The sequence below is a fragment of the Dipodomys spectabilis genome, unplaced genomic scaffold (genome assembly GCF_019054845.1).
Source record: "Dipodomys spectabilis isolate Male_0828 unplaced genomic scaffold, ASM1905484v1 ptg000002l, whole genome shotgun sequence".
Lineage (NCBI taxonomy): Eukaryota > Metazoa > Chordata > Mammalia > Rodentia > Heteromyidae > Dipodomys > Dipodomys spectabilis.
Window position 1 is genome coordinate 17,963,325 of NW_024870679.1, and position 20,421 is coordinate 17,983,745.

General features: G+C 36.4%; 1 protein-coding gene across 4 annotated transcripts in view; it reads right to left on the reverse strand.

The window, feature by feature from the left end:
- Positions 1–1,706: 1,706 nt before the first annotated feature.
- Positions 1,707–20,421, reverse strand: part of Znf326 (zinc finger protein 326) — a 35,418-nt gene continuing 16,703 nt past the window's right edge. For all 4 annotated transcript variants that reach the window (XM_042680465.1, XM_042680480.1, XM_042680486.1 and 1 more), the window contains 7 exons: positions 18,215–18,413; positions 15,113–15,224; positions 10,502–10,649; positions 9,415–9,514; positions 6,800–6,930; positions 5,175–5,270; positions 1,707–2,870 (listed from right to left, as the gene is read on the reverse strand). In XM_042680465.1, the coding sequence (XP_042536399.1) occupies positions 2,544–2,870; positions 5,175–5,270; positions 6,800–6,930; positions 9,415–9,514; positions 10,502–10,649; positions 15,113–15,224; positions 18,215–18,413 (1,113 nt within the window). In that variant the 3' untranslated portion in view covers positions 1,707–2,543. The remainder of the gene's footprint in view (positions 2,871–5,174; positions 5,271–6,799; positions 6,931–9,414; positions 9,515–10,501; positions 10,650–15,112; positions 15,225–18,214; positions 18,414–20,421) is intronic.

Here is a 20,421-nt window from a genome sequence, read left to right on the forward strand (position 1 = left end):
CACCAAGACCATCTTACCCTGTCCTACTCCTATTATATTTAATAAAAACACAGAAAACAAGCTAATGGCTTACACCTATAATCCTAGCTACTTAGGAGGCTGAGATCTGGGAATCACAATTCAAAGCCAACTGTGGCAGGTAAAGTCCATGAGACTTAATCTCCAATTACCTACTGAAAAAGCAGAAAGTGGAGCTATGGCTCAAGTGGTAGGGCACCAGCTGATAGCACCCAGGTCCTATGATCCAGCCCCAGTGCCAGCACACACAAGAAAATATTCTATTCATTTAATCATTACATAAGAAACACTTAGCCAGGTGCTGGGTAGCTTATGCCTGTAATCCTAGCTACTCAGAGGATCACAGTTTGAATCCAGCCCAGGCAGGAAAGTCTGTGAGACTCATCTCCAAGTAACCACCAGAAAACCGAAGTGGTGCTGTGGTGGTTCAAAGTGGTAGAGCACTAGCTTTGAGCAAAAGAGCTCAGGGGCACCCATTCCTGGAGTTCAAGCCCCAGACCAGGGAAAGGGTAGGGGGGAGTTTATTTTAAAGGATGGATTTCACTAATTTGATTTCTCTTTTAAGTAAAATAGTAATGAGGTTTTCTGGTCTTGTTCATAGTACATCATCTAGTCAACTGAATTTCCTGTTATTTCTTAAGGAAACAGATTTTTGGTTCCCTTTCTAGGTAGGGTCAGCAATGCACTTTCAGCTCAGAAGCAGCTACCAAAGATGGATTGTCAAACATCCACAGAATACAAAAGACCAAAGTCCTTCGCAGAAAAAATTAGTTGGTCAGATAGATAAAGAAACAGGGCAATTAAATAAAATTAATAAATACTAAAAAGGCCAGACTCAGAATTAAAACAAGGAAAACTAAAAAAATTCCAAAAACTAAATGGAGAATGGTAAAAGGGATGACACTGATTAAGAAATATTGTACTCATAAACTGACATGTTGAATTGAAACACTTTGTACAACTGCTTAAAGATAATAAAATTATTATTTTTTAAGTCTAAAACCAGACAACCTCCCACACCTTTTCCATGTTAAGTTACAGAAATAGGAAATATCAAGGGACTATCTCAATCTGTCTTCTCCTTTTGAGATGTCCACCAAAAAAAAAAAAAAAAAAAAAAGCTCTCAAGGAAGGTATGGCTAGGGAAGAGAAGTCCTAAAGTCACCTAACTGTCCTTGTGTCTAGAGGGGACATTTCCATGTTTTACAATGGTAAACAGTACCCATCTTACTCACCCAGAACCAGTATCTATGGATTAGAAGTTGCTACATAGAAAGCATCATTTTGAGTCTCTCTCATTCCCTGCTTAGGTACTAGGGAATCTAAATTTAAAAGCTTTGTTTTATATAAAAAGAAATTATCTGTGGAACATACATTTATACACATCCCACTTACTGTTTTATTACCTCATCCATCTATTTAATGTCCCAAAATGTTGAGAAGATAAACCATCTGAATTCTTATAAAAGACAAGAATCTCAAGCGCTGCTTGTCACTGACATAGATGGGTGGTCATTTGAAGATAAGTGGCTTAGAACAGATAGATCAGTGCCAGTCTCAGGTTCTCGCTGAATATAATAAGCTACCTCCCCAAAAAAAATTTCAAAAAAAATTTTGAAAGAGAAATATTTCACTTTCTCCTTTGTTTTTCAGGCAAAATACTCAACAAATGAATTAACACGGTTGGGAACTTATTTGTATTCAAATGTATTTTCAGGAAGATTTCAAGATTTGACACAGGCACAGAGAAAAGGAACAAATGAAACAAGTATAAACAAGGTCAGTTACAGACTGGCCTTTGGTATGTGTTTAAAATATATTTTAGTCACACTTCTTAAAAATATGATTCAGGGAAAAAAATTAATTCAAGTCTTCTCAATCAGCTTGAAGTACTTGTGAGCTAAACTCATACATTAAGGCAAATATTGATTTTATATACTCATTTAATTGATTAACTGTTTCATTTAAACTGCTAATCCCAGAATAGTTTAAAAAAAATAAAATAAAATAAACATTTTATTGCTACAAAGGGAACTGGGTACACAAAATGCCTGTAAGCTATCTTAATGCAAAGTACTACGCACCATCCAATGCAGTAAAAAAAAAATACACAGAGCACAAAATACTTGCCCAATTTAATCTCTTCTAGGGTAAGTATTCTTTTTTAAATGTAGTATATACTTAAAAACTCCCAAGAGCAGCATTTAAATTCAAATGATTAGAACAGATATACTAACAATACCTATCTATTATCCATAACACCTATAAGGTAATAAAAATTAAGCATAAAAATTATACAAACAATTTACGGGATCTAAGTTTGGTAGCTATAAAAACTAAACTAAATAATCTAACCTTCATTTTATTAGACAAGTGCCAAACATTTAGAAAGAATATAAAACAAATTTTAATATGTGGAATGCATGCAACTTGAGTGTTAATTCATACTTGAAGCTATTAAAATTCTTACCCTTTCCACATTAGGACAGAAATTTAAAGCTCTGTTTAAATCTAATTCCTTATATTTAATTTTCTTCTGGTTGCTCAACCGGAAAATCAACAGGCTCCTTTGCTGCTGCTTCGTCCAGTTCTGCTTCCCCTGCTCCTTCTACTTCCCCCTCTGGACCCTCTCCCCCCTCAGCCCCACCCTCCTCCCTTCCCTCTGCATCCCCCTCTCCTTCTGCTCCTTCAGCTTCTCCTGCTTCCTCCGCTTCTTCCACACCTTCTGCTTCCCCAGCTTCCTCCTCATCTTCCTCTTCTTCAATAGGTTCATCAATCTTTTCTTCATCCTCTTCATCACCTTCTATTTGCTGATCCTGAGACTGATCTTGAATTTCAAAAGGATTTTCACCCTAAAACATGAGAAATAACTTTCATGCATTTGTCTTAGCATTAGGAGAAATTTTATTTGCTACATCAAAAAGAATTTTTGTTGTTTTTCTTGGGGTTTTTTTGTTTGTTGGGGTTTTTTTTGCCAGTCCTGGGGCTTGAACTCAGGGCCTGGGCAATGTCCCTGAGTTGCTTTTGCTTAAGGCTAGTATTCTACCACTGAGTCACAGTGCCACTTCTGGCTTTTTCTATTTATGTGGCACTGAGGAATCAAACCCAGAACTTCATGTATGCTAGGCAAACACTCTACCACTTAGCCACAATCCCAGCCCTCAAGTTTTTTAAAAAAGCATTTCTAGATGCCAGGTGCCGGTGGCTCACGCCTGTAATCCCAGCTATACAGAAGGCTGAGAGCTGAGGATCACTGTTCAAAGCCAGCCTGGGCAGAAAAGTCCGTGAGACCCTTATCTCCAATTAACCACTAGAAAACTGGAAGTGGTGCTGTGGCTCAAGCAGTAGAGCGCTCGCCTTGAGCTGAAGAGCGCAGGGATAGCACCCAAGCCCAGAGTTGAAGCCCTATGACCGAACCCCCACCCCCCAAAAAAAGCATTTCTGGATATACTAATCTGAAAAGTTTGAGAAACCACAATTCACAAGATCTAAAAGAGGATCCTGACAACTTTTTATTTTATAATAGCCTCATGGGTAATTCCTTATATTTTTCCAGGTAAGAACAATACAGTTAGGAGTGAAAATAAAGACAGGTATGATGATGGTGTATGATCAAACTGATCAACATACACTGTGTGCATTTATGGACCTATCAAAATGAAACTCCTTGTACAACAAATTGATACTAACAAAAAATGTGGAGAAAAGTAGATTGTGTGGCAGTACTGGAATGTGAACTAGGGCTTCAAGCTTACTAGGCAGGTACTATACCATTAAGCTTTATACTCAGAAGCTCTACCACTCAGTGTGCAATCATATTCACTTTTTTTAAAGTATTGTCAAGAACTTAGTGAACAACAACCAATGTGATTAACAAATTAGAATACAGGCCCTAAAGAATAAGTCAAAAGACTAAGCTTATTCACTAAGCTTACATCACTTGAGGGGATTAATTTGATGAACATTAACATATGTATGTGTGTATATACATAAGTATCATGTCAGCCTTCTTCACAGAATATATGTTAATCACCACAAAAGCCAAAATACATCTCTTTTTTGAGATAAGGTCCCACTAAACTGCAGTTTAGTGGGCTCAAGTTGTCCTCAGCTTTCTGAATAGCTGGAACAACTAGCACAAGCCACAAGTTTTAGTTCAAACTAAACTTCTTTACTATGTAAGATGTAATTAACTAATCTGAACTATCAATCTTCAATGCAATGGTGCCCTTCCATGTAAAATTATTTTAAATTTATATTATTTTATAGTCTCTAAAACTAATTTCTAAAATTTATATTAATCTTTGAAAGCTAGTAAGTTCTTGTTTGTAGAGTAAATATTTACAATAAGTTATGTAAAGAAGCTTTTATGGCTGGGCAACAATAGCTCACTCCTGTAATCCTAACTACTCAGGAGGCTGAGATCTGAGGATCATGGTCCAAAGTCAGCCCAGCAGGAAAATTCCAATTAACCACCAGAAAACCAGAAGTGGTGCTGTGGCTCAAAATAGTAGAGTGTAGCCTTGAGCAAAAGAAGTCAGGAACAGAGCGCAGGCCCTGAGTTCAAGCCCCATGACCTACGGAGAGGAGGGAGGGGAGGAAAAGAGAGGGGGAAAGGAAAAAGAAAAGGAAAATAAAAGAATAAAAGTAACATTCTGTTGCTCTTCTCTCCAACTGCTGTCAATTTCTCAAATAACTGAGAGCTGGACAGTCCATGAAAGTAAAATCATTTTCTGCTTCTCCTCACCTCAACCTCAATCATTAGGAAGTATACAAGATTTTAACTAAAATCTTTCCAATGTGTTACACAATATTTAAATATCACAAAAATCTACTAATAGCCAGGCACCAGTGGCTCATGTCTGTAATCCTAGCTCCTCAGGAGGCTGAGATCTGAGGACTGCAGTTCAAAGCCAGTCCAGGTAGGAAAGTCTATGGGACTCTTATCTCCAATAAGCCACCAGAAAACCAGAAGTGGCACTGTGGCTCAAGTGGTAGAGCATTAGCCTTGACCTGAAGAGCTGAGGAACAGTGTTCAGGCCCACACTTCAAGCCCCATGACTGACAAAAAAAAAAAAAAACCTAGTATGTCGTTATTTAATTATTATAGTACTATGTATTTCCTTAAAAAAAAAAAAATTGCCCTAAAATCTTACCTTAACGAAACGTTCATATCGTGACTTCAATATTGGATTATTTAAAATGCTTGTTGCAGTTAAGACACTCTCTCTTTTTATCTGCTCCTTATAAGCCTATGAAAAACAAAACATACTGAAGGTACTAGGAAATCCATTCAATGAAAAGTGTTTAATTAAAACAAAATTTAAGATTCAAATCCTTAGGTTTAAGTGACATTAATAGCGAATTAGCTACAGATCTATTGCAACAATAACCTAAGTTACCCATGGTTTAAAACATTGAATATTCATAAAACATTCAGTGAAACACAGCCACCAAAAACTGTAACTCTGTCCACCATAGTTGTTTCCTTCCTTTTTAATCTATACATACCTCCCCCAAACCACACACTAAAAATTTCATGCTATCAAAAAAGGAATAATTTTTCATACTGCAAAAGTAATCAGTGTTTCTCTAGGTTATAGTTATTGAAAGACTAATTATACAGAGGAGGAAAGAAGTGTCTATTGCCACAAAGATGTTAAAACAATACATGCTTCAAGAGTTAAAGAAGTTGGAATTAAATGAGATTCACTTCAATATAAAATATGAACTTAAAATCAGATATTCTTTAATATAAATTTTTATTGTAAAGATACAGCGGGGTTACACTTCACATGAGCAAGGTAATGAGTCCATTTTCTATCAAGCATTGTTACCCCCTCTTTGAAAAATCAGGTATTCTTAAAACTTTAATATGTGAATCATTAAATCTGCTTTTCAGATGAAGTAATTTTCCACAATATAAACAGTGTTATATGAAGTAAATCTGATATAAAACTTGTCAATATATGAACAGAAATATGGCCGGGCGCTGGTGGCTCACGCCTATAATCCTAGCTACTCAGGAGGCTGAGATCTGAGGATCAAGGTTCAAAGCCAGCCTGGGCAGGAAAGACTGTGAGACTCCTATCTCCAATAAACCACCAGAAAACCGGAAGTGGTGCTGTAGCTCAAGTGGTAGTGCTGCCCTTGAGCTGAAGAGAGATAGCGCCCAGACCCAGAGTTCAAGCCCCACGACTGACAAAAAAAAAAAAAGAGCAGAAATATGCTAACCAGTATATATTGCAGGGAGCTCCTACACGAACATGTAACAATAGACAGTCACTGGTTTTAATTTTTTTCCCAATCATACAGAAAATGAATCAAATATAACCAAATCCTTGTTTTTATTCTAAAAGACATACTTCTAAAACTGATTTATGTAACAATTTTAAAAGCAGACAGTAGTAACAAAAGCAGTTTAACAACAGCTGTGATTTCCTAAATGCTTACTGCTACTAGGCACTATTTTAAGTGGCCTTTTGTGTTAATCTAACACATCTAAAAACGTAAGAATGACTATTCATCTTCATCTTACAAATAAGGAAACTTAGAAACTTAGACAAAGAAAAAATAACTTACTTATTCAGCATGTCTATATACTGAACAAAAATTCAAACCCCGAAAGGCCTGCTCAAGGGCCCATGGTCTTAATACTATTTAAATGACTGCATATGAGTAAATACATCTCTGATTAAGAGGGCTAGATGCAGGTAGATATGAAATAGCCAAAGGATGATAAAGGATTAAGGGGGAATTCTAGAATTTTATGAACACTTACCTGCTTCCCCTTGATGTGATCAGGAGATTTGAGGTGCTGCTGAACTGAACTATGTAATGCAGGGATATACACGCTGCAGGCACTGCAGTGAACAGTCTCTACTTTCATCATGTGATCATCTGCTGTAACACCTACAAGAAAAACTCAATTACTAAACAAATGATCCACATAGGCTTTTTGTTGCTTTGCTTTGCAGTAATGCTGACTCTACGACCTAAGCCACATTCTAGTTTTTTCCTTTTTTGGTTGTTTGGTGGTTCTGGGGTTTGAACTCAGAGCCTTTTGCTTGCTAATCAGGTGCTCTCTTGTATAAGTCACATACCCCCAGCCTTTCTTTGCTTTAGTGGGTTTTGTTTTTCGTCCTTTCAAATAGGGTCCCACTTTTTGCCAGCCTAGCTTGAACAGCAATCCTATAAATTCCCAGATCATTAAGATGACAGAGGCATGCCACCAATCCTCAACCAGGGTTTTACTAGTTGAGATGGGGTTTCAGAAACCTTATCTTTTTGTTCAGACTAGACTCAATCTGTAGTCCTCTTGATTTACCTCCTGAGTTGCTAGGATTACATTGTGAGCCACTGTACCCATCTTAGTTTGTTTCTTTATAGAGTGTCTTAATCTAACTTTGCTCAGGCTGACTTTGAACCATAATCCTCCTATCTCTACTTCAAAGTAGTTGGCATTACAGGCATGAGCCACCGTGCCCAGGTAAGAACCATATATTCTTATTTCCATAAACCAAATTCTACTGCTAGTTTTCATGATCATACATAGTGCTTCTTTAAAAAGCATAGCATAGGTATATGTTGAGTTCTTCTATCACATCTCATAAATCTGCATACACAGATCTTTCAAATTGAAAGTGAAACTACACTGTTTTTCCTAGTCATGTTATAGACTCAAACTCTAAGGCCTATAAGGCTAGCTACCAAAAAATATAATATGAAGAAAAACATGTTGATTGTATAGTAAAAATAAGAATTTTTATGATTATGAATTTGTTAGGCAAAGGAGAAAAGATGCCAAAATTAAATTTACAAGGAGTAACATTTATGCTGGAACTAATAAATGATGATCAAGGTTTACTACAAATAGAAATATAAAGGATATAAAATAGCATGCAAGGGAAGGGTATAAAATACAGCATTTTCTGGAAAGTAATTAATTCAGTATGGCTAGGGTGCTAACTATAAAGGAGAAACAAAAGATGAGAACAGAAAATAATGGGCCTAAGCTATTTAAAAAAAAAAAAAAAGCTTTGCATGTCACGCCAAGGAATTTGAACTCTATCCTATAGAGGACGAAGAGCATCTGAAAAATTCCTAACGTAATAGCATCATAGAGTAGAATTAGAAATAAGAAAACCTAAAAGAAGACCAGTTAGAAAATACCATAATTGTCAAAGAACAGATAAAGACTTAAACAAATGCAATATAGAGAGGAAAAGAAACAGTTTCTGTTTCAGTATTTAAAGCAGGCAGTAGGCAGCTGAATGAGATTAGAGTTCAGAATACAGATGTGTGCCAGAGATACAGATCTATATATAATTCACACAAAGATGTTACTTTAAACTCTATAAATACATGAATTCATCAAGAAGAAATGTAAGGAAAAATAATCATGAGGCTAATGACAAGAGTCCTGGGAAATACTAAATTCTTTTTTTTTGGGGGGGGGGAGGGGGGTCTGGTCGTGGGGCCTGAACTCTGGGCCTGGGTGCTGTCCCTCAGCTTTTCAGCTCAAGGCTAGCACTCTACCACTTGAGCCACAGCACCACTTCCGGCTTTTATCTTCTTGCTTATATGGTGCTGAGGAATCGAACCCAGGGCCTCAGGCATGCAAGGCAAGCACTCTACCACTGAGCCACCTTCCCAGCCTGGAAATACTAAATTCTAAAGGACTAGTAAGTTCAAGGGTAAAGAGCTTGCCTAGCAATTGTGAGACCCTAAATCTAATTAATCCCTAACACCATAAAAAAAATTGATTAATTAAAAAATACAGGGCTGGGAACTTGGCTTAGTGATCTAGCATACATGAAGCCCTGGGTTCGATTCCTCAGTATCACATAAACAGAATAAAGCCAGAAGTGGCACTGTGGCTCAAGTAGTAGAGTGATAGCCTTGAGCAAAAGAAACTCAGGGACAGTGCCTAGGCCCTGAGTTCAAGCCCTAAGACTAGCAAAAATAAATACAAATAAAAGACTACTAATAAAGAAAAGCACACTGCTGGCCACTGGTGGCTCATGGCTATAATCCTAACTACTCAGGAGGCTGAGATCTGTTCAAAGCTAGCCTGCGCAGGAAAAGTCTGTAAGACTCTTATCTCCAATTAACCACAAAAAACCAGAAGTGGAGTTGTAGCTCAAGTGCCAGAATGCTAGCAATAAGCGCTCAGGGACAACATCCAAGTCCCAACTTTGAGCCCCAGTACCAGCACAAAAAACAAATACCAAAAAACAAAACAAAACAAAAAAAAAGCACAAAATGTTACACAAGTACAAAGGGGATTAAGACAACTAGGTTAATGATATACCTAAGGTTATAATATATACAGATATACATACATATGTGTATATACATATATATATTTGTAAAACAATGTGTTTAAATACTCACCTTCCATGACATCTTTTTCTATTATCTTAACAACTTCTGTTTGATTATTTGTCTGTTGCTTACGAATAGATGTTTTCTTGAATTTATTCACCATACACTCCTGGAATACAAAATATAAAGAATGAAATTGTTTTCAATGAGCACTCAGATATATATTCACCACCATTCACCCTAAGGAAAATATCTTCCTCTGCTGTCTGTTCACAAGCCACTTATAATTTAATTGAAAAAATGTAAAAACATACTAGGAAACAAACAAACAAAAAAAAAGTACTGGACTTTCCAAAACATATTTTAGTCAGAGAAAAATCACAGAACTGAATAGTCACGTAGACTGGTATTTAAGTCACAACTGACAACCGCAATTTTCATCAAAACATAATTCTGCAAGTATCTAAGATCTGAAAGATGATTGTAATTCTAACCTAGTAGTTTTCTCTCCTTTGCCCAAATTAGTTTTATGTACAATTAGCAGACCAGTTCAAGCCTCTTCCATTAGCATTCCCAGTCCCAGATATCCTTCCCTTGTCCAAGATTCTGGAGTACTTATTTCTGTATTCTTGGCATCTCCATCTAAATGTACCATCTGTTTATCTGTGCATATGCTCTATTTCCCATTACTGTGGGGTCATTAAAAGTAGTGTTGGTTGTCTTCAAGAAAATCTACTAAATTGATAATCACATACTGATAATATGAAAGACACTAAACAAACCCAAGTCTCTCTGGCTGCCACTTACTGACAGGTCCTTTGGGGTGCTCTGAGAATGATCCTTTAATAACAATAAAAATGAGTTGCTACAGACTGAAGTTCTAAGTACAATCTAAGACACAGTGGGTTCTCAATGGATGCTAGCTGAATCTACAAGCTGTTACAGGAATTCTTTTAGACACTTCTCAGAAACTGTTTATTTTTCAAATAACAAATCCAAATTCCATAAGTGAAGAATTCAGATGTAATTCTGTGCTAATTTTTAACTTTTCTTTAAATAAGAAGCTAATTATTAATTTTTTGAAACAGTACAAAAGAACTTGTAAAAAATGAAATAAGAAATTCAGATGTTTCTTACTTGAAAAACAGCTACTTACATGCAAAAAGTCCATAACTATTTTATCAAATTTGGTTTGTTTCTGAATATGATCTAATGTCTCCTTGTGTGATGAACTTTCCAGATGCAGCTCAATATCTTTTTCTTCAAAGGTTCGAAATTTACAAAATGAACATGTAAATGCCATTCTACAACGAAAAAAGTTTTTCTTTAAGTATCACCTTATTTACTTAAGAGTTTGTAAGAATATACAACTGAGTCTAATTTTACCAGAATAATTATTTCTTCCTTCCTTTTTTGAATTAATTTAAGTTTAACTTAACTCAGAAAAAAAATTTAAGCACATATTTGCATGGTAGTCATTGTACCACCTTGTATTGCTGGTCTACCTTTAGCAGTCTGGATATGAAAAACACAATGCCAATTCAAGAGTGAGAGTAAATCTCAAGAAACACCTGGCCCCAAAGTTCTACAACTTATTTTATACTTTGCATCCTCAAGTTTACCATAGTATCATCAACAAACTCATGTAAGACACTAGAAACCACAGAAAACTACCATGTAATTTTGGGGTAATTAAAGGTGGCTGAGATCTGAGGATCACAGTTCAAAGGCAAGAAAGTCAGTGAGCCTTTTATCTCCAATAAACTACTCAGAAAAAGCCAAAAGTGGCACTGTGGCTTAAGTGATAGAGCACTAACCTTGATCTTAAAGATGCTCAGGAACAGTGTTCGGGCCATGAGTTCAAGCCCCAGGACTGACAAGAAAAAGGTCCACCCACCAGTAACTTCAGAGTAGCTAATAAATAAATAAGCCTAACTGAACAAATGTGCATATTTAGAAACTCAAAGCCAACCCAGAATGAATTCACCTACTGTTTTTAGTTTCTTTTTCCTTTAATTATGACAGTTTTCTAACTGGTTCCTGATTTCTGTCTTCTATTTTCCAAGTAACTTCTTGCAATGTTATTAGATATGTTTTTCTTGTTGAGAGTATGGGTTCTTGAATATATTACTGGGTTTATATCCTAACTTCCTTTTGTGACCTAGAGCAAGTCACTTTACTTCTCTGCCCTCAATTTTCTTATATATTACTTGAAATACTCAATTATTACTACTTCCTAAAGGAGGTATTAGTATTAGCACAGTACTGTTTCACTAACACTTAAAGGCTCAAAAAACAAAGCCAAAATGATTTCAGCATCACTCACAAGTAGCCTACACCTGTAATCATAGCTACTCAGGAGGCTAGGATCTGGAAGATGGTGTTTCAAAGCCAATTCAGGCAAAAATGCACAAAATACTCCATCTTTAATTAACTAGACCAGAGGTATGGCTCAAGTGGAAGAAAGCCAGCCTTGAGCAAGCAAGCCAAGCTATTGTGAAGGCATTTTCAAGCCTTGATACCAGAAAAACAAAACAAGATTTCAGCAACCATCTAGGAACTGCCCCAATCACAACTTTCTGTGTTGTTTTTACCTTTAGCAATGTTTTGCTCATGGTATGTCTTCCTAAACTGTTTAAATTATAGTATTTCAACCCACTACAGTCACTTTAATCTACAAAGCTTCTCATTTTCTGAATATCAGTAAAATATGCATCTCTCTCTGCTTTTATATCAAGCCATGCATTCTACCTAAGCTGCCACTCACAATTCCTCCCGCAATCCTTCAATTCCTAAACAGGCTAAATACCATCTCCACTAACAGACATCCCAGATTTACTCCCACTTATAAAGCTTCCACTCATAATTGATTGAAATATATTGTAAATATGTGTGGGAATGTGACAATGAAGGCTTTCCCATTCCCTACTCCCATATAACTGATGTGAGCTAAGTAAAAAAAAAAAAAAGGGATGTGCTTCTTTTGGCAGTGTTTCCCCATGTACTGTTGTTTGTGTACACCTCTCACACATCCATCCCTTCCGCGTCAGGCTCCTTTAAATTCCCATAGTCATGTTTTCATTCTCTTAATCACATTGAAAGCACTCAAATATTAGAGGACATATCACAATCGTTGTTTGCCACCTCCAATCCTCCTAACATAAAACTGCTCTGGTAAACTGAAATAATTACAGTAGAGCTAGAGATATAACTTAGTGGTAGAGCACTTGCCTAGTATACTCAAAGTTCTGAGTTCAAAACCCAGCACCAGAGAAGAAAGAAAATGTCTAAAATAATTTCCAAGAATTCTTATCCTAAAATGACAATGTTTAATTACATTGACATTCTGTCCAGTAGATAAGGTTTGTAACTAAAGTCATGAAGACAAAAGGTCACAGAATTTCAGTTTTCATTTTTTCCAAATTGCAACGTTTATTTTACCAACATGCTTAAATCATATTCAAATCCACAGTTTTAATGAGAAAAGTACTCACGACATAATACAAAAACTTAATCTTACAAAGCAAAATCATCTTCAGACTTCTCCACATTGAATAAAAAATGCTTAGTAACTATGCTCATTACCTCTGATAAAAGGAGAAGGAATTATGGGAAATTAGGGCAGTATAAATAGAAGAACCCAAAACAGGAGTCCTCCTAAAACCAGACCTTCTCCTTATGGATCAATTCCTAATGTGGTTAGTTCTATTGTCTCTTAAATCCCAGAAAATTAGGCATAACAAACCAGAAAACATAATAAAACAATTACACAAGTATACCAAGAGACTAAAATCAAAGACCAAATTTAATGTGAACAAATCTAATGTACATTTCAAGACTGAGTAACAAAAAGTTTCCTGTTTAAGCAAAGAACCAATACATTAAAAAGATCACCAGCAGCCGGGTGCCAGTGGCTCACACGTTGTAATCCTAGCTACTCAGGAGTCTGAGATCTGAGAATCGAGGTTCAAATTCAGTCTGGGCAGGAAAGTCTGTGAGACTCTTATCTCCAATAAATCACTAGAAAACCGGAAATGGCGCTGTGGCTCAAGTGGTAGAGCGCTCGCCTTGAGCTGAAGAGCGCAGGGACAGCACCCAAGCCCAGAGTTCAAGTCCCATGACCGACAAAAAAATAAAAAATAAAAAATAAATGAAAAGATCACCAGCAAGAATTTCAGTTCTACATTCTATCTTTCAAAGACAGAGTTTTGGCCACCTAGGAAATTCATTTTATGTGAAATGTTTCACTTTTTGTTACACAAACTGAATTTAAAAGAACAAAAATACATTCGCAGTTTATTTTTTTATGTATTGTTTTTCTTAGTTGTATGACCAAACCCTGTTTTGTATGTAGTATCTTCATTATTACTATTTTTAACATATCTGTGCTCATAGGCAAAAAAAGTCAGATTTTTATCTATTACTCTTTTTTGTTTTCTTATTGTGATCTGCTCTACCACTGAACCTCATTACAATCTTTTAGTGATTTTTAATGTCTGGAAAAGCCAGTTTCTGCTCATTTACTCATCTTATTTAGAATTCTTTTTGGGACCTGGGTTGGAAAAAAACTTATGCATAATACCCAAGACTATCATTATATTGTCATATAGTCAGATCTCAAGATTATAGTTTTCCTCAAGTTTTTTTTAACAAGAATTTATTATTTCTGTGCATTTTGTATTTTTAGAGTACTGGTAGTAATAGAATTTTTTTTCCAAGTTGTGGTCACATATAAATACTAAAAATCAGAAACATTTCTTACACATCTTTATTCAACCCTTTTAAACTTAACTTATAAGATATTCTAATTCTAAGCCAGGCGCCAATGGCTCACATCTGTAATCCTAGCTACACAGGAGGCTGAGATCTGAGGATCGCGGTTCAAAGCCAGCCTAGGCAGTAAAGTCTGTGAGACTCTTATCTCCAATAAACCACTAGTAAAGTGGAAGTGGCACTGTGGCTCAAGGGGAAGGGCGCTTGCCTTGAGCTGAAGAGCACAGGGACAACACCCAAGGCCAGAGTCCAAGCCCTACGACCGACAAAAAAAAAAAAGATATTCTAATTCATGTATTGACCTTTTCTAGGAAACTTTTATTTTACAATAGGGTCTCACTATGTATGTAGCCCAGTCTGGCCTTGAAATATCAATCCTCTGATATTAAATTCAAAATGCAACAAGATGTGACAAAGGAAATAGGACTCAAGAAACAAAGGACCTCTTCTTAATCTGTCACCTCATTTTTAGATGATCTCCCACATATGGTATATATGTACACACAGGAAGGAAGCTAGGAGGAGGAAATGGAATCAGAGGAAATAGGTGAAAAAAATATAGCAGAGGGGCCCATCAGCTGTACTGGACATGGATGAAAGTGAACTACGCAACTCAAGGGCAATGATGGGAGGGAGGGACTGAGAGATAAAGAGGGAACAGCTGACACTAAGCAAAAGAAAAGAAATGTCTACATCACCTGTTTGGAAGATAGTTGTACTGTCATAGAGTTCATAAGCTTTATAGAGCATAATAATGACAATTTTCCTTGTGAAAGTTAAAATGTGTTTGTGACTTTAGCTAAGTATCACTATCTCACAAGACTGTGAAATTTATCTAATCACTTAATCTCAATAACGAAGAAAAAAAAAAAAGAAATACCAGTTCTCTAGCTGAACCTCTGAGTGCTGGAATTACAGGCACATGTCATGGTACCTGGCTTAGAAAACCTTTTTTTCCTAAGAGAGCCCATTTTTTGACTCTATTAACACAAACCTGTATCCATCACCATATTTCTCACTGTTTTTTTCTCTTCTACGCCTTTGTTTCTCTCGTCGGGCCTCAATTCGTCGCTTTTCTTCTTCTTCATTTTTAGGGTCAGCTTTTGCTAAGATATTAGAAGAAAAAAGTTGGAACTAAAAAGCATTTTTCCAGTCTCCCTTTCCAATTACCAGTTTCTAAAGCACAGGCATACAGGGTTTGAGTGATGATAATCTAACCTGAACTCACCAGAAAATTCAGCCTGAGGCTACCCAATGTTTCTAGAACTACACAGTATTTGTGAAACTTCGCAAATTTCCTAATTGTGAATCTTGCCATATTTGCTTCTCAAGCTACATATTTTTTCTCTAAATCTTCTTATTTTATGTTATCCTTACCTTAATAATATCTTTTAACTCCCTAAAATCATGCATACCACACATACTTTAGCAAACACTGAAATAATTTTACTCACTGTGAAAATGGAAAAGTACAATAAATTCTAAGTGGCCCTCAAGCTAAGAATTCACATATTGTAGAAACGCTAAATGTTTTTAATTACATAAACTCCAAAGTAAATCAAGTTTCTTCTTTTTCTATTGTGATAAAATACCACTTTAACCATATTAAAGTATATAGTTCAGTGGCTTTAAATACATCTGAAAGTCATGCAAACATCACCACTATCTGGTTCCAGAACTTTCTCACTGCTGCAAGTACACGCCAGTAGACTTTACACAGTCCTTACCCTTTCCATCCCTACTCTAGAGTTCTGGAAACTACTAACCTGCTTTCTGTATTCTGAATATTTTGCTTAAATAGAATCTTATACTCCTAACCGGGCACCGGTGGCTCACGCCGGTAATCCTAGCTACTCAGGAGTCTGAGATCTGAGGATCGCAGTTCAAAGCCAGCCCAGGCAGGAAAGTCTGTAAGACTCTTATCTCCAATAAACCACTAGAAAACTGGAAGTGGGGCTCAAGCAGTAGAACACTCGCCTTGAGCTGAAGCAGATAGCTCCCAAGCCCAGAGTTCAAGCCCCAAGACCAACAAAAATAAATAAATAATAAACATTCCTTGTCAAACCTAAAATCATGAAAATTCGCTGATGTCTTCTTCCAAGAGTTTTATATATTTTGGTCTTGCAAAATCTTGCATTTTATTTGTATGTGGCTAGCCAACTCTTCTAGCACCATTTGTCAAAAAAGACTATTCTCTCTCCAGTTGAATACTATTTTTGAATACTGTTTTTCCCAGTTGAGCAGGAATATAATTTATTTCTGGGCTTTCAACTCTACTCCAATTATATATATGCACACACATGTATATGAATGTACAGCCACCCTATGTCAGAACCACCGTCTTGGTTAAATGTGAAATCATGAAATGAGTTTAGCTAGAAAATTCTTAACTGTTATTATAAAAGTGATATATAGAGGGGTTACAGTTTCCTAAGTCAGGTAATGAGTTTGTTTTTGTGTTTTTGTGTTTTTGGTTTCTTTGGCCATGGGGCCTGAACTCTGGGCCTGGACACTGTCCCTCAGCTCTTCAGTTCAAGGCTACCACTTGAGCCATAGCACCACTTCCAGCTTTTTCTGCTTATGTGGTACTGAGGAATCGAACCCAGGGCCTCATGCATGCAAGGCAAGCGCTCTACCATTGAGCCACCTTCCCAGCCATGAGTACATTTCTCTTTGGACAATGTCACCCCTTCCTTCATAGTGTCTAATGAGTGCCACTGCTGCCTTTGCTCATCCTTTGAATTGTAGTGCATCTCTAGATTAGATTAGGAAAAAATCTATCTTGACATGTTGCCTTCCAATCTAATTCAGTTTTTCTTATTTATTTAAAACTTTTTTTTGGGTGGGGGGGAGTCAGTCATGGCTCTTAAACTCAGGGTCTGGGCACTGTACCTAAGCTTTGCAGTCCAAGGCTAGTCCTCTACCACTTAGAGCCACAGCTCCACTTCCAGTTTTAGGGTGATTAGTTGTAGATAAATGTCTGGCAGACTTTCCTGCCTGGGCTGGTTTTGAACCATGTTCCTTAGATCTCAGCCTCCTGAATAGCTAGGATTATAGGCGTGAGCTACCAGTACCTGTCTAGAACTTTAATTTCATTCAATAATGAAACTTCAATTTTCTTTCTTTCTGTAGTTATAGAGTATATGTTTTTTTGTTTTTGCTTTGCCAGTCCTGGAGCTTTATTTCAGGGCCTGGGTGCTGTTCCTGAGTTTCTTTTGCTCAGCGCTAGCAGTCTATCAAATGAAACACAGCATCATCCAGCTTTTTCATTTTATGTGGTACTGAGGAATTGAATCCAGGGCTTCACGCACGCTAGACACATTCCCAGCCCTGGAGTATGTGTTTTATACTACTATTTTTTCTCAAATATTTTATTCTTCTTGATGCTGACATGGATGAAAATTTCTTAATTCCATGTTTAGACTGGCTGAAAACTTTGTCAATATAAAATATGTATGATCATCTATAAGGCAAATTAGTTTTCTAGAAAAAAAAACACAGTTTTGCCTAGTACCAAGATAAGGAATATTTTCTTTCCTTTGCTGTCATAAAGAAGATCCTATACAATATGATGGACAACCCTGTGACACTTACCCCAAGAAAGGGGCTTAAATAAAACTCACATGGAAAGTCCCACCACATATAACTCAGAGTAAAGGAATAGACAAGGGTATGTGAATTTTTTTTTTTTTGGTGGGGGGGTCCGGTCATGGGGCCTGAACTCTGGGCTTGGGCGCTGTCCCTCAGCTCTTCAGCTCAAAGCTAGCACTCTACCACTTGAGCCACAGCGCCACTTCCGGCTTTTTTCTTTCTGCTTATGTGGTGCTGCTGAGGAATCAAACCCAGGGCCTCATGCATGCAAGGCAAGCGCTCTAACACTGAGCCACCTTCCCAGCCCTGGCTATGTGAATTTTAAAGATCTATTTAAGTACATAAAATTGTTTTATAGCTGCTATAGAGGACTCACAGATCTAATTTCGATAATTGCAATTATTGGTTAATCTTCCATATAAACATTAAAAAATTATCTTAAAACCAATGAATATCAAAAATGAAAAATATCCTAAGCGACAGCCAACTGTGGTTTCTTACTCACTAGGTGATTTGCTGAGGCTCATCTTCTCCATAGGTTTTGCTAACTTAGGTTTCTTGATAAAGGCTCCACCAGGCTTATTAAATGGTTGTACCATTTTTCTCTTTATTCCTCTTGCAGTAGCAACTGTCACATTGGTGGGCTTGTTTTGATAGTCAACAACAATGCCAGGTCTATGAATGCTTCCAAAGTCACCCATATGCTGTAAATTTGGTGAAATCAAGAAATATTAGCATATTGTCCAAAAACAAAATATGAACTCATATAGTATTTTCTTATCACCTATGTACTAGTTTTCACCTGAAAATTCCCTGGAATGTAATCTAAATTTTACATGTCCACTCAGAAAAAGCACACTTTAAAACTTTGTAAATTATTACATGAACTCAAATCCGGTGAATTAATGTTTTTATCTGCAAAGCAAATGTAAATATTTCCTACTTATTTGATTTCTTTTACAATCAAAATTACTTGAGGTCATAAACACCATATGTGTCTGTCAGAAGGTTACCACTTGTACAACTCTTTGACAACTCCTCTTCAGAGTTCCTAAATGATGTTATGCCATGAAAACACCTTAAAAGAAATCTTTATTTTACTAAATACCTGGCTTAAAGCTAAAATACACAAAGAAGAACATATTCCAGAAATCATTTAGGATTTCTCCCTGTTGGAAAACGGAATGAGAAGGCGAGATGGAACATTAGTATGAAATAGGAGAGTTAAAGCATAACCATGCATCAACTTCCAAGATACACTTCAGATAAAGAACTGCATCTGACGTTCCATTCACATTCTTACCTAGAGAAACATACTCTGACCCAGGAGCCCAAGAACAATAGTTTACAGATGAAGAGTCATGCCATCAAATGACTCTTTGTATTCCTTCCTCTTATCTTGCCATTAACAAAACCCACTACATCAAGAGGCCCGTGTCCATACAAACTCATTCCGCTATTCTGACTTTTAGAAGGTAGACTGAGGAGTAATCTGAAGAGAAGGACCCAATGGGAATTGTACAAGTGAAGATTAAAATTAAAGACCCTATTGATATAGAAACAACATTCCATTCCAACTAGAATGGTAAGTAAATACAAAGTACAGGAATACTTGTATTATCATAAAAACAAAACTGATTATCTGAAGCCTAACAATCCTTTGCTAATATATAGCTTGGAAAATGTTAAGTGTTTTCTAAATTTTCAAACTGCAGTCGATTTTCAATTTTTAACCCCAACATCTAATAGTCCAGTGATTTTTAATTGACCTACAATCATCAAGTATGTATGGTGGAGCAGCAACATAGCTGCTTGTACTTGTATACTTTTCTTAGGAACACCTATCTAACCTAGATTTGGATAAATATTTCCAGGTAATTTATGTGGTCACATCAAAAAGAGATCTTCATTAATTAAAGGTGCAATGCATTTTACCTAAGATTAACTTAAAAATGAAAAATTTCTACACAAGCATGACAACCTATACTGACATATGGAAAGCTAAATGAACAGTCAAAACCAATGCCCTATGCCATTTTAATCAGAATTATTTCCTCTACAATAAGATTATTAAGCACAGCTGACTTTCAAAAAGAAATCTTATAGCAAAAAAACTATATAATCCCACAATCTATATACTAGGTAAAATTTCACAACTATCAAGTTATCTAAGAACATAAAGCATAATCTTTTATACCCTGAAATTAAAACATCAGGGAACTAGAGTTACTCATTAAAGCAATAATTTATAAAATACTACTTCCTAGGAAGGTGCTGCCATCATGGCTATACAGGTAGGATATTATTTCTGGACAGTAAAGCTAGTGACATGAGAAGAAATAAAACAATCACCAATATCCTAAGAGACTAAATTAACAAAATTATACAGACCACAAGTCGTTCTACAATCTACACACCAACTTCTTCACCACATAAAGATGGCTACACTATCCTGATCTAAAACACAGAGCTTTGAAGAAATTCTACTTGCTAGTGTTAAGTAGCAAACATTTTATCATACATTGCACCTTTAACCTACTCAAAAAGGGTTCAGTTAACCTTTTACAGTGATCCAAGAACTGTCCCACCAGCTAGCTGCTAGTGTTTACAAGGAAAATTGCAACTCCTTTTAACCCCTTTTAGACCAAACCTAACATCCTCACCTTTTCAATAAAGGGAGATTTGGCATAACTTCATGAGCAATCATCTCAA